At 35.5% G+C, this 13021-nt stretch overlaps 2 protein-coding genes across 2 annotated transcripts; both read left to right on the top strand.

Moving 5' to 3' along the window:
* The first annotated feature begins 577 nt into the window (after positions 1-577).
* On the top strand, positions 578-2766 carry LOC145048707 (Nuclear pore localization protein NPL4). The gene is made up of 2 exons (XM_078997292.1): positions 578-1730; positions 2284-2766. The coding sequence occupies exons 1-2, from the start codon at positions 750-752 to the stop codon at positions 2536-2538; spliced, it is 1236 nt and encodes a 411-aa protein (XP_078853418.1). The 5' UTR covers positions 578-749; the 3' UTR covers positions 2539-2766.
* Positions 2767-10489: 7723 nt separating this feature from the next.
* SWA1 (transducin family protein / WD-40 repeat family protein) lies at positions 10490-12351 on the top strand. Its single transcript, XM_078997291.1, has one exon. It carries the CDS (start codon positions 10567-10569, stop codon positions 12166-12168), a length of 1602 nt encoding a protein of 533 aa, XP_078853417.1. The 5' UTR covers positions 10490-10566; the 3' UTR covers positions 12169-12351.
* The last annotated feature ends 670 nt before the right edge of the window (positions 12352-13021 follow it).

Genomic DNA, 13021 nt, shown 5'->3' with positions numbered 1-13021 from the left:
TATAATTCACGTGTAGAATTCATTCAAACAATTGAGATTATACAATTATAACAGATGTATATATTATCATATAATTCAAAATAATCAATATATTATATCAATTTAGTATGTGAATTGTTATATCAAATTTAACAATAACATTATTGTTATATTTAAAAAAGATATATTTTTAAGTGTTCAACTATATAGGTATTTCTGCGCAACGTGCGGATATTTACCTAGTTTAAAATATAAGTTTATTAAAATTTTGGTTTAGTTTAATAGTCTGCAGACGCTAAAAAACAAACAGTATTCTTCTCCCAAACTGCGAATTTTTTGTCCTCTTCTATCCAGAGACATGATCCGTAGATTACAAACATTTACCTCTGCAAATACAAAATTGCATCTAAATCAATTAAAAAAAAACAAGGGGTTAAAATGTCTTTTTATCGAGGGCTAAAAGCCTTAAATGTTTAAACAGCAAGTCATAGGCCCAGTGCTAAACGTTTGATAGGATTCTTGGCCCATAGTTAAAATGTTATACAATATAGTTTGATAAGCTGATTGTTTTGTTTCCTTTTTTGTTCACAAAAGATTGCAACCGAAGTTCCGAACACATTCGCAAGGTAGACGAATCCTACAACTTCTACACTACCAAAGTTCCTTCCTTTTGCTTGTTCTCCAAGAGATCTGTCTATAAAGCTTTCATCTTCGATCACCCATTCTCCAGGTTGTTCAATTTCACAGGTTGTTTCACCGGAATCTGCAAGATGTTTATCAGAATCCGCAGCAGAGACGGATTAGAGCGTCTGCAGGTCGATAATCCAAACATAACGATCGCACAGCTCAAAACCCTAATCGAATCGCAACTTAGAGTTCCATTACACAACCAAACCCTATCAACAAACCAATCATTACTCTTAGCCAAAACCCCGACTGAAATGTCACGATTCTCCGACATGTCTAACGCTCAAACCCTAATCTCTACTCTCGGTATCGCGCACGGTTCTATCATCTACCTCGCTTACGAAGGTGAACGCACTGTTGCCGGACCCAAAATTCGTCCTGCCGGATCTTTCGGTCGGAAGATGACGATGGATGACCTAATTGCGAAACAAATGAGAATCACGCGACAAGAGAACCCTCACTGCGAGTTAGTATCGTTTGATCGTGATGCGGCGAATGGGTTTCAGCATTATGTGAATGAAACCCTAGCGTTTGCTGTGAAGCGTGGGGGTTTTATGTATGGAACGGTGTCAGATGAGGGGAAAGTGGAGGTGGATTTCATATACGAGCCACCGCAACAGGGGACGGAGGATAATCTGATTTTGTTAAGGGATCCCGATGAGGAAAGATTGGTGGAGGCGATTGCGTTGGGATTGGGGATGAGAAAAGTAGGGTTTATTTTCACTCAGACGATTGGGCAAACAAAGAAAGATTATACGTTGTCGAATAGAGAGATTTTGCAGGCGGTGGAGTTGCAGGGGGAGACTGATTTGAAGGAATGGGTGACTGTGATGGTGAAATTGGAAGTGAATGATGATGGTGGTGCTGATGTTCACTTTGAGGCGTTTCAGATGAGTGACCTGTGCGTTAAGTTATTCAAAGATGGGTGGTTTGAGACTGAGATTGCTGCAGATGCCGAACCAAAGTTGTCAAAGATGAAGAAGGATGTCGTGGTTGGGGGAAAAGATACACGGGAAGTGGATAACGATTTCTTCTTGGTGGTTGTGAAGATCTTTGATCACCAGGTTCTTTTTCATGTCTTGGTTTTGAGCTTCTTGAATGTTGATTGCTTGGTAGTTGGTATATCATATATGATCTGCTTCTTAATCTTGAATACTTTGATGACATTATATTATTATATATACCGTCAGTAACCTATGGTAAAGAATTCGGTATGCTGACAATATTGCTTTCATGCCTATACGCATATCTGCTTCAATTATTTGTATGTTTGATGCAACGATCTTCAACTAGAAGCTAACATAGGATTGATATGCCCGAAGTGCCTTTATGTCTATGTTTCTTTGATGTTTCCTTTTATGGGCTATCTGTTAACTGAATTTCAAAGGTTAATTTCTTGAAGAATAAGCTGTTCGCTGCATGTCAATGGTTTAGGTGTGGTTCTTAATTGATGCCAGCATATGTATGTTAGTGGCAATGATGTTTAAGTTTAAGCATATATGCGTCTTTACACTTTTTGCCCTAAATAGGTTTTTTTTGGTAAGTTTTGGTTAAATGGGTTTTAATATGAAGCTGTGTGTTGATATGTATTTTTTTTTTTTTGGATTTGGATTGTAGGGTCCATTGTCATCAACATTTCCAGTTGAGAATCGAAACACGGCAATTACGATGAGAACCCTGAAGAATCATTTGGATCGAACAAAGAATTTCCCTTTTGTAAAGAGAATTTCAGACTTCCATGTGTTGCTTTTGTTAGCCAGGTATCTGGACGTGAATTCTGATGTACCAGCATTAGCAGGCTGTGTCCATGCACAGGCAACTGTTCCTGAAGGCTACCAGATCCTAATCGACTCAATGGCAGCATCTGCTTGAAGCTTCATACATCTTATTCTTCCCCCTGCATCCCTCTTTCAAGTTTCAACCAAAACCAATGGAATGGCCTTTGGTTTTTGAAACATCTCATCTGTTCATGAATATGTCATCTAATCGTTTATGCACATTCTTTTCTATGTTCTGTTCTGTTCTATGTATTTATAGTCCGACTTTTAGCCTTAAATCCAATCCATCTCTCAAGCAATACATGTTTTCATTTTAATTTCAGCTCATCTAAGCTTGTGATATCATCAATTGTGATGGTCTGTTAGTTTTGTCCTTTTTGGACGCATTAAAAGGGCAATCATGTCTTTTGCATAAATGAAGGCATCTTTATGGGTGAGACAAAATTTGTAGTAAGAAATAAACACAACATATGACTATCTTGTTTTGTTTTGTAGAAAGAAATAAACGGGCCTTAAAAGATGGGTTATTGACATAATAGCAGAAAGTTTGTTTGGTTTTAAACGACCATTTAATTTTTTTTGGGCTTTCTAAACCATCAAACTTGAAATTTACCTGTTTAAAATACCATTTTTTTTAAAAAAAAATCAATAGGTTTTCTGGTTAAAGTGCTGTCGTATAGACTGATTTTTTAAAACTCAAAGGTTCCATAGCCACCTAGACATATCTATATGAACTTGAGGAATGAAACGCAAATCTTACCCTTCATCTTCAATGGATGCTCCAAGACCAATAAGTTAAGGTTGTCGTCACCTCCAGATGCACAAATCATCATCCTAGCCATTTCTATTCTTGATCTCATCTCTTCTTAGAACTCCGTTTTGGATCTCATCTTGACGCACACATCATTGCTAAAACCTAATCAAACCTTTTTAGATTTCGGAGAGGGGAATCGAACCTTGCCGTGTGGTGGTGTTGGTGGCTAGATCGATGGAGTCTCTGGGTATTTCAACCCATAATTTGTTCCGGTGGTTTACTGTTAACGAAATCCCTTACATTTGTGATTCATCACTGTCATCACCATCGCTAGGTATTCAGGGGCCAAATACCCAATTGTTCTGGCTGTTAGTGTTGAAACAAACTTTTATCATGGTCCATCATGACTAGGCCGAAATCCCCTAATCGTGCATTCAAATTGCATCCAACATCATATTGCTAACTTTAATGTCTCTATGAATCACTTGTTGCTCACATTCTTGATGAAGATAAGTCAAAACAGAGGCTAACCAAATCACGATTTTGTCTTCCCTTCATGAGAATGCTTTAATCTTTTGACAGTTGTTGCATTGCCCGAGGATGCTAGAAATGCATTGTAAATAGACCCAAAAGCACCATGCCTAATGATCCGACCTAAATGGAACCCATTTGTTGTTATATTAAGCTCTATGTAACTGAACTGTTTGGGCCCTGTTAGAGAAACTCTACTTGAATGTCCACATCTATTTTTGTCCACCTCTATTTCTTGAAAGAAAGGCATCCAAAAACCACAAAAGCGCTGCACAGAACCAGTAAAGTGTATTTTGATGTGGACGGTTTGCATAAACAAATTTCTTTGTCATGATTTGATACACCAATGTAATGTTTGGTTTCTACTATGTCTATGGATAATCAACTAATCATTCAAAGTGTGCCTAAGGTAAACAAAATTAACTTTTATTTGACTTTCTTCTAATTTGACCATTAGCGTCTTTTGCAACCGCGAAGAAATCTTGTTATTTTCTCCCTTTGTGATTCATCATTAGATGTAATTGATCGGAAAAAATGATAGATTTTGTCGGGTTTGGAAGTCCGGCCTTCTTTTGTTTGCTGGTGAAACTTAATACACATTCTCAATTTTTTTTTCTCAACAATAGTTTGGTCCATATGGCAGTAGAAAACTTTGACTATTAGAAGTCAATATACACATAAGAAATGTAACCTGGAAACCTGTTAATTTTGAGAAAAATGATATTTTAGAAAGGTAAATTTCGAGTTGTATGGTCTAAAAGGTCCAAAAAAGAGTTAAATGGCCATTTAAAACCGAAAGCAAAACTTTCATGTGCTATTATGTTAATAACCCTTAAAAGATCTCATGTTTTTTCCCTCATTGTGATCATCGTTGTTTATGGAATCCTCTCCAAAGTGTAAACCATAAAAATGTGGTTCGAGGAAAGTCGTGATGAATTAGTAATCTTCAATATCGAGTATTTAGACATTGCTTGCATAAGATCTGATCTCATGCTTACAAAATGTTGTTCTCATGTTTTGAAACTATTAGTCTATTATATGAAAATGTCCTTGTGTTTTGCAAGAATAATAAAGGGATAATGAGTTAAAGGGTAATGTAACTTTTTGTTTTGTATACATTTAATTATTGAATTTATTTGTCCATATTTGCTCATTGAACTTGTTTTCTTTGTTTTTTTTTTTTTTTCAATATCCTACCCTTATGACAACTTGGTGTGGGTTTATCCGGTTTCTGGCGGTCTTTGCATCTCCAATGAGATTTTGGTCATCTTCTTCGGCGAGTCTCTGGACACCAGCAAACATGATTTTTCCGACAAGTTGTAACACATGCAAGTAAGGTTTCGATTTTCAGATCAACAACTCAAGAACACATACATGCATCACATCATGTTTCGATTTTATAATAAAAAACACAATAACACACACATCTGAGTATTTGAAATCGTTCAACGCATCTTGTTCTTGTTTGACTTTCGAAAGCAACGTGAGTTTTTTAACAGATATCGATGCATGTGTTTTTGAACAAAAATCAATGTGTGTGTGTTCATCTTCTTTCAAAAATCAAACAAAAATCAAATGATCTTCAAAGTTCGTAGATCTTCATCGTGTTCATCTTCATCCCAAAAATCAAACCATCTCTAGAAGTGTCCGTGTGTATGTTTTCATGCTCTGATCGCTTCATGGGTTTTTGGGGTGATTTTCAGATCTATGTGTGTTCATGCTTGATTTTTGAACAACACATACGTACTTGAATCTGAAATCGAGTTCATACAAGAAATCTAGCTTTGGAGAATATAAAATAAGGGGATAGAAGATTACCTGAGAAGACCGTCGGAAAAAACATTGTTTGCTGGAGAAGATGACTGGAGACACGTTGAAGAAGATGATTGAAGTCTCTCTAGATATGTAAAGATCGTCGGAAATCGGTTAAACCCACACCAACCGGCCATAAGGGTAAGATATGGACAAAAAACAAGTTTAATGGACAAATTTAGACAAAAAAATCAGTAACTAAATGTATATAAAACAAAAAATACATGACCCTTTTAAATCATTATCCCAATAATAAAAGATTGTTAAGTAAATTGTGGTTCATAATAATTATCTTTTGCAAAGAATACATGTTAATCGAAACGTAACATTTGACAACTTATAACTTTTGTTTGCTAAACGTATTTGTAGGTCCATATTGAACGGTTACAATTTCATTCAACCATATGAACGGTTACAATTTCTTTATATATAAATAACAATTTAAAGTAGCCCTAAAGCGAACATAAACTATCATATTGGAGAAGATATTGAACGATATACTTCAGTTCAATATAATATAACTAGTTATACCCGTGGAAAGTTACAAAAATAATTAAAATTTTATGGTAAAATTCATAATTATTAATCAGTTATTTTCAATAAACAACCGACAAAGTCTTCTAAGTTGGATCATGGTGACAAACGTCACCCCATCATCTAGCTAACATATGATACAATTCTTAAAAGAAAATTCAGGAACTAATATATGATCCAATTTTAAGCCAAATTGTCAAGACTTGTGAGCTTTTTGGTAGCCTTTTAACCATTTAGTTAATAGGGCTTGAATCATTTATGACTTTTAATTCTGCCAAAGCGTTTTAGTGGTCTTTTAAATCACTAAGCACAAAGACAAGTTTGAATCATATCGACGACAACACTATTCGGGCATTGGATGGATGATGGTTGCCGTTCTACCAATGAGTTATAGTGAAGAAAATCATTATGGATTTCTTTTTGAGTTTACTTGATGTATTTTCCAAACAATTGTTAACTTTGTTTTTATTTAAAATTTTAACAATATGCTTGTTTTATGGTTAAACTTTAAAAGATTTTGCGTGTTGCCTTGACCATTTGGGACATTGTGTAACGACCGCAAGATATAACTAGATGATTAAAAAATAATAGAATAATTAATAGTCTCTGTGCTAATTAGACATTATCAAAGAAGGATTATTTAGGGAAAATAATATAAACGGAAGTTGTAGTAGTTGTTAAACCATGAGCGTGCATATAGAGAACATACCAAATCTAACTTCATCAGATGAAGTTATGAGTTTTCGAAGTTTCAGCGCAGCAGTATACGGCTCAGAACCAAAGTAGAGATCGATTGATTGTTAGAAAAAAAAAACAATCTAAACGAGAGTTTGTCCATATGGTTCCGTCGATATAAAGATTGTTGAGAACGGATATCATATGAGAAATTTATGAATTTTTAACGAACTTTAACAGTCTAAGTTTGTTAAAAACATATCTTTCAAAATAAATTCAAAATTAGTCGATAGAGTCTAAACGAAAGTTGTAGATCTTGTCAAGAGTTTTCCGGGGATATAAAGAACGTTGAAATTGGAGTTCGCATGATAAAAATACGATTTTATGAAGTTTTCTGAGAAGCTCCACACGCAGGTGGGCTGCACGGCACACACCTTCTAGAAGGTGGGGAGTAATCACAGACACTTTGTCAAGTGAGTGCATGGTCATTTTCATGAACATTATTTAATATAAGTATTAATTAAATATTGAATATCTGGTGGAGTCGTATGTGAATTATATGCTTATTGTCTGAATTATATGTTAGGATATATATTGTGCTATGTGCGAACCATATATGGTTCTATTTTATGTTATGATAAATAGATAATATTATATAATAATATTGAAAGTATAATTGTTGAGAAGATAAATGATTAATAGTACCTAATACTCTTTTGGAATCTATATACACTAAGATAGGTTAGTGTCGCCTAAGAATAAAGTCGGTATTAAAAGTTGTTTTAGGCGCAGTAATCTAGTCTAGGGATAAACTTAGACTCATGAAAGATACCTTAGCTCAATTAAGTTTGATATTAGGTAGTCTCATTAGGAGAATATGCATAAACTATGAAAGAAGGGTAAAGTTTTGTTCCATGACACTATCAGGTGTTGTTGTACGGTAGTTTTGTATGAGATGACCAAAAATAGTGGTTCCCAATCAGACAACTGTTAGCAGTATATCTGGTCACCCTAGAGTAGGTGACAACACTTGATCATTCTAGTGCGCTAATGGAGAGAAGTGCAGTTGATTTGAAAATTGTGAGGGTCTTATGTGCTAATAGGATTCCATTTAATGTTTTTCGGAATCCTCAATTTCGTGACATGGTAAACACATTAAGACTTGACACTATTTTACTAGATAAATGTGTCAGAGATGTTGAGAAAGACTTGACATTGTTTAAAGATACATGGTATTCACACGCTATTTCTATCGTATATGATGGGTGGTCAAACATAAAACATAAACCATTGTTCAATGTTCTTGCTATAAACAGCCGATGATCTATGTTTATGTATGCCACTAACTTTTCTGGAGTGGAGAAAATATGTAAAGCAATTGCTCAATTTCTAAGCCAAGCGATTGATTCTGTCGGCCTAAGCAATGTTCTTAGTGTTGTGACGGACAATGCCTCCAATTATAAAGCTATTAGAAAGGAAGTGGAAAAGGTGTACAAGCATATTTTTTGGTTGTCATATTGTGTTCATACCTTAAACCTGGTTTTAAAAGTTTTTACATGACACATATAAAAAGGGGAAAACGATTGTTAATATGTTTTGGATTTTGATACATGGTACCACAATATTTGGTATATTGTACCGGAGCGTCCTGAAGCATACCGAAATGAGCCTACCACCTCGTACCGAATTTCAGGGACCTAGCGAATTGCCTATCATGTACTAGTACCCATACTAAAGCATACCATAAATTATGTGACTATGAGAAAAACCTATAGGGAAAAAATATCATAAAAATGTTGTAAAAAATTATAAGAAGTCTTAAGAAATTTGTAAAAAAATAAAATTGGTCACATTTAGATAATTTTTTTTTGTACACATTTGACCATTTAAATTGTTAACTGTGTTAACATATTATCATTGTTACCTGGTATAGCAGGTGATAATGATAATATATGAATAAATTTAACAAGTTACATGGTTAAATATGTACAAAAAAAATTACGTAAACGTGAACAAGACGAAAAATAATTACCTTCTCAATTCATCTTCCCTCTAAAAAAACAAAATTTATTAAAAGTTATAATCTTTTTACGAATAAAGATTAGTTCCGATATATTTTGATATTATTTTAGATAAAATTGCAAGAATGGTCCCTATGGTATGTCAACACTAGCAATTTTGGTCCAAAATGGGTTTGACTCGCAAGGATGGTCCAATAGTTTCGTTTTGTTGCGAGTTTAGTCCAATTTCCTATGAATTTTTTTTATAATGACGGATTTGCACTTATTATTTAAATTTCTATTTGTTTATAATTTATTTTTATTTTTCTAATTAAAATTTAAGCAAAATAAAAAAGAAAATGTAACCCCACTTTCTTTATTCCCTACAAGACTAGTCCGGTCATCACTGCTACCGGAAACCACCACCACCACCACTCCAGAAAACAAAATAATCATTTTTTTTCACATTTGCAATCTAAAACATGAACAATCAAATTTTATACAAACTCAATTTTTTTCCATATCACTCAAATTGGAACAAGAACACTCATGAACAAGAAATCTAAAAACATCCAGAAAACAAAAATGAAAACCAAATCGATTATCAATTTCTGAAAACAAAATCGATGGAGAAGAGGGTGGATGTTATTGGTATCTTGATCTGGAAAGTCATCGGTCGGACGTTGGAGTCACTGGAGCCGGAGTCGCCACCTCTCACCGGAATAGGTTTCCAACGTGGGTTACTGTCTGGGATCTTTGCAACCTCTGTCTTCATCTGTACAGAGGTGACGACGGCCATTTAACAAACCCTGAATCGTCACCAAGAAAAGCTCAAGATCTCCACCGCCGTGATCCTCCGATTCTTCAGATCTATCTTAGACTCAAACTCGAAACACCAAAAACCTCTTTGTCAGCTTCAGATCTTCACCTCTATGATCCTTCAATTTGAAAACCCTTCGATCTAAAAAACACTCCAATTTGAAAGCCTTCATCACGTTGAGCTCGTCATTGCTACCAGAGAAGAACTGATAGAAAAGAAGAACCGAGATTCGAAAGATTTAGAGTTCATGGCTGACGAGACCTAAACATCTAAGGGGTGGTGCCGACGGTGGTCTAATGAACCACAAATCTGTAAACAAAGAATTGGAGTTAGGGTTTCTCTTGTTGAAAAATTGAAGCGAGAGAGGAAGAAAGATGAACGGGTGGTGACTCCATCTAGACGGTGGCTACTGTGGCAGAGGGTAGCGGTCCGACGAGAAGATTCCAATTGATCTAATTTTTCCGGCAACTTATGTTATTGTAAAATGACAATGCGTTAGAGAGAGAAAGAGAAAAAGAGGAACGAGGGATGATGTGTGTATTTTTTATTTCTGATTCTTGCAATAAAAAGAATTAAGAAAATAAAACTAAAAAGGCAAATCTGTCATTATAAAAAGTTCATAGGAAATTGGACTAAACTCGCAACAAAACGAAACTATTAAACAATCCTTGTGAACCTAATCCATTTTGGACCAAAGTTACTAGTTTTGACATACCACAAGGACCATGCAATTTTGTCATTATTTTATAACAATAAAAAATTAAATTGAACTTAATTGCGAATAAACTTTATAAATATAGTTTGTTAATGAAGTTGATAAAATATGATTTCATTGGTTGTAAACTTGTAATATAAATGCCAAATCCCGAAGGATGGGGGACTGAAATAGCAAGAGAGTAAAAGTTTTCAGCATATACACAACGAAAAACAGAGAGGAAAAACCCTAAACCCTAAAATCAAGAGCCTGTCTACCGTCGTCTTCCTTCCTCTACTACAATGGCGGTCGATGATCGATCGGAAGCAATCGTGAAGACATTCGCCGTAAAACCAAAACTCAAACCCACTACAAACAAATCAACCCCAACACCGGAATCCAAATACTGGAAATCGTTCAAGCCAAAACAAACACAAACCCTAGTATCATCCATAACTTCACTTTCTTTTTCCCCAACAGCTCCACATGATATTGCCGCCACCCACTCTGCAACTGTCACTATCTTTTCATCGCAAACCCTAGAACCCAAATCAACTATCTCCTCCTTCAAAGACACCGCTACCTCCGCATGTTTTCGTTCTGATGGGCAACTGATTGCCGCTGGTTCATATTCTGGTCAGATCCAAGTGTTCGACCCTAAGAAACGATCTGCGCTCCGGCGCCTCCGTGGCCACTCCCGCCCAGTCCATTTTGTCAGTTATCCTCGCGTCGACAAGCTCCATTTGTACTCCGGTGGCGATGATGCCGTAGTTAAGTACTGGGATGTTTCTTCGGAGATTTTGATTCATAACCTAATTGGCCATAAGGATTATGTACGTTGCGGTGATGGGTCTCCGGCAAGTGATGATATGTTTATCACGGGGTCATATGACCATACAGTTAAAGTTTGGGATGTTAGGGTATCAAATCAAGGATCCATGATGAACATCAACCATGGAGCACCGGTAGAGGATGTGATTTACTTACCATCCGGTGGCCTAGTTGCCACCGCCGGTGGAAATAATGTGAAAATTTGGGATGTGATTGGTGGTGGTAAGCTGTTGCATTCTATGGAAAGCCACAACAAGACTGTAACTTCACTATGTGTGGGGAAAATAGGGAAAGATAGTGGTGAGTTCTCAAACCAGTATCGGATTTTGAGTGTTTCATTAGATGGGTATACGAAAGTATTCGATTATTCAACATTGAAGATCACCAGCTCGATAAGGTATCCATCTTCTCTCATGTCAGTAGCATTCTCACCAGATTGCACAACTAGGGTGATTGGTACTTCAAATGGGATTCTATACGCAGGGAAGAGGAAAACTGATGAAAACCTGGGGTCTGTTAAATCTGAATGGGGAAAATACGTTGGTTTTGGAGCCATAGATGAGCCTGAAAAGAGAGTTCTAAGGCCTTCTTATTTTCGTTACTTCCACAGAGGCCAAAATGAGAAGCCTTCAAAAGGAGATTACTTGATCATGAGACCAAAAAAGGTGAAACTGGCTGAACATGACAAACTGTTGAAGAAATTTCATCACAAAGAAGCTTTAGTATCTGCTTTAAGAGCAAAAAACCCTGAAAACATAGTAGCAGTGATGGAGGAGTTGGTGTCAAGAAAGAAACTTTTGATGTGTGTTTCAAATTTGGGGATGGAGGAACTTGGGTTGCTTTTGAGTTTCTTACAGAGATACTCAACAAAGCCAAGGTATGCTGGGGTGTTGATTGCGTTGGCTAAGAAAGTTGTTGAAAACCGAGCTGATGATATTAGTGGTTCAGAGGAACTAAAAGGCCATATTCGAAATCTAAAGAGGTCAATCATGGAGGAGATAAGAATCCAACAATCTTTGCAAGAAATACAAGGTATAATTTCTCCTTTACTGAAGATTGCAGGGAGAAGATAGTTGATAAATCTCATTTGCAATTTTTGTTTCTCATCTTTAGGTTTTGGGGTTTAAAAAAGTTCTACAATTTTGTTTGACAGAAGTTAAATTGTTGTTTATTATTAAATTGTTGTATTTTGAGGGATATTATGTGACCTTATATTTTGTTTGATCCAGTTAGGGGTGTTACTCTTAGTTTATTCAGATTCAGGTCAAGTTTATCGTTCCTTTGCAAATTTACCCAAGCATGGTGATCCAATCGTACAATGTTTGGTAAAAGGGTTTTGATATAATCTTGACTAAGAAATAAGAACCCTACTTCGTCTTAAACCTTCAATATCTAGTCTGTAATATGGTCTTAAATTTTGAATCCAATCCAATGAAGACTCTTCCATAAATTTCCTTTTGTCAAAAAAAAAAAAAAAAGGTCGTGTGTTCATGGTGAAAGTATACATGTGCCAAGATTTGCAACTAAGGCTCTATAGGGCATGGTTTCAACTTATTTTCCAACACTTCTAAATAAAATGTAACAAATCCAATGTGTTTTTCCAACACTTCTAAATAAAATGTAACAAATCCAATGTGTTTTTCCAACAATTCTAAATAAAATGTAACAAATCCAATGTGTTGTCGTCTTCCTTTCGATGAGAGGCTTTAGCTTGCATGCTTTTTATTAATGGATCAAGTAGGCGACTTATTGTGTTTTCAAGTAGGTGATTTATTGTGTTTTCTTGATGCAATTGTGCTCTTGTGCCTGAGAGAGGTTGAGAATGAGATGAGAGGAGTATCGTTAGGGTTTTGAATATTTTCTATATTTATTATTTTAATAAAACATTTAACATTTATTAAAAATATATTAAATAATTACTAATAT

The sequence above is a fragment of the Lactuca saligna genome, chromosome 5 (assembly GCF_052625555.1).
Source record: "Lactuca saligna cultivar CGN05327 chromosome 5, ASM5262555v1, whole genome shotgun sequence".
NCBI classification, from domain to species: domain Eukaryota; kingdom Viridiplantae; phylum Streptophyta; class Magnoliopsida; order Asterales; family Asteraceae; genus Lactuca; species Lactuca saligna.
Note: the sequence above shows the minus strand (reverse complement) of the source record. Positions and strands in the feature narration are given on the sequence as shown.

What these genes read in the sequence shown, in the direction of transcription:
- SWA1 (XM_078997291.1), top strand. Translation starts at nt 10,567, where the DNA reads ATGGCGGTCGATGATCGATCGGAAGCAATCGTGAAGACATTCGCCGTA.
- LOC145048707 (XM_078997292.1), top strand. Translation starts at nt 750, where the DNA reads ATGTTTATCAGAATCCGCAGCAGAGACGGATTAGAGCGTCTGCAGGTC. An exon ending in TGAAGATCTTTGATCACCAG is followed by an intron (nt 1,731 to 2,283) that starts GTTCTTTTTCAT and finishes TTTGGATTGTAG; the next exon opens with GGTCCATTGTCATCAACATT.